A 300-nucleotide genomic window follows, 5' to 3' on the forward strand; every position below is an offset into this window, starting at 1 on the left:
TAAATCATAGACCCTTAGAGCCAGGAAGATCAATCCATTGAAGCTGAGCCTCAATCTCACCGCACTCGACATGTCTTAGTCTAAGGACCAAATCTTGAATGAGCTTACCGTCAGACCATATAACCCGAGACTCCTCGGCAAGGCAATTGTCTCGGCTCGGCTGGACCGTGGTCACAATGGTCCCAGATGGGAGATCATGTAATTGCATCTTCACTGCATTAACGAACGGCTTAATAATAAATTCTGCATCTCCCATCTTGTCGTCTTTGGTGAACGTGTCGTGATCATACACCGTCTAGA

The 300-nt window shown here is 46.7% G+C and overlaps 1 protein-coding gene across 1 annotated transcript; it reads right to left on the reverse strand.

The window, feature by feature from the left end:
- Positions 1-4: 4 nt before the first annotated feature.
- On the reverse strand, positions 5-295 carry LOC104775520 (protein C2-DOMAIN ABA-RELATED 5-like; the record flags this gene model as incomplete). Its single annotated transcript, XM_010499533.1, has 1 exon — positions 5-295. A coding segment is annotated over one exon (291 nt), but the record flags the coding sequence as incomplete, so codon positions are not given.
- Positions 296-300: the final 5 nt, after the last annotated feature.

Source organism: Camelina sativa, unplaced genomic scaffold, assembly GCF_000633955.1.
Source record: "Camelina sativa cultivar DH55 unplaced genomic scaffold, Cs unpScaffold17399, whole genome shotgun sequence".
NCBI lineage: Eukaryota > Viridiplantae > Streptophyta > Magnoliopsida > Brassicales > Brassicaceae > Camelina > Camelina sativa.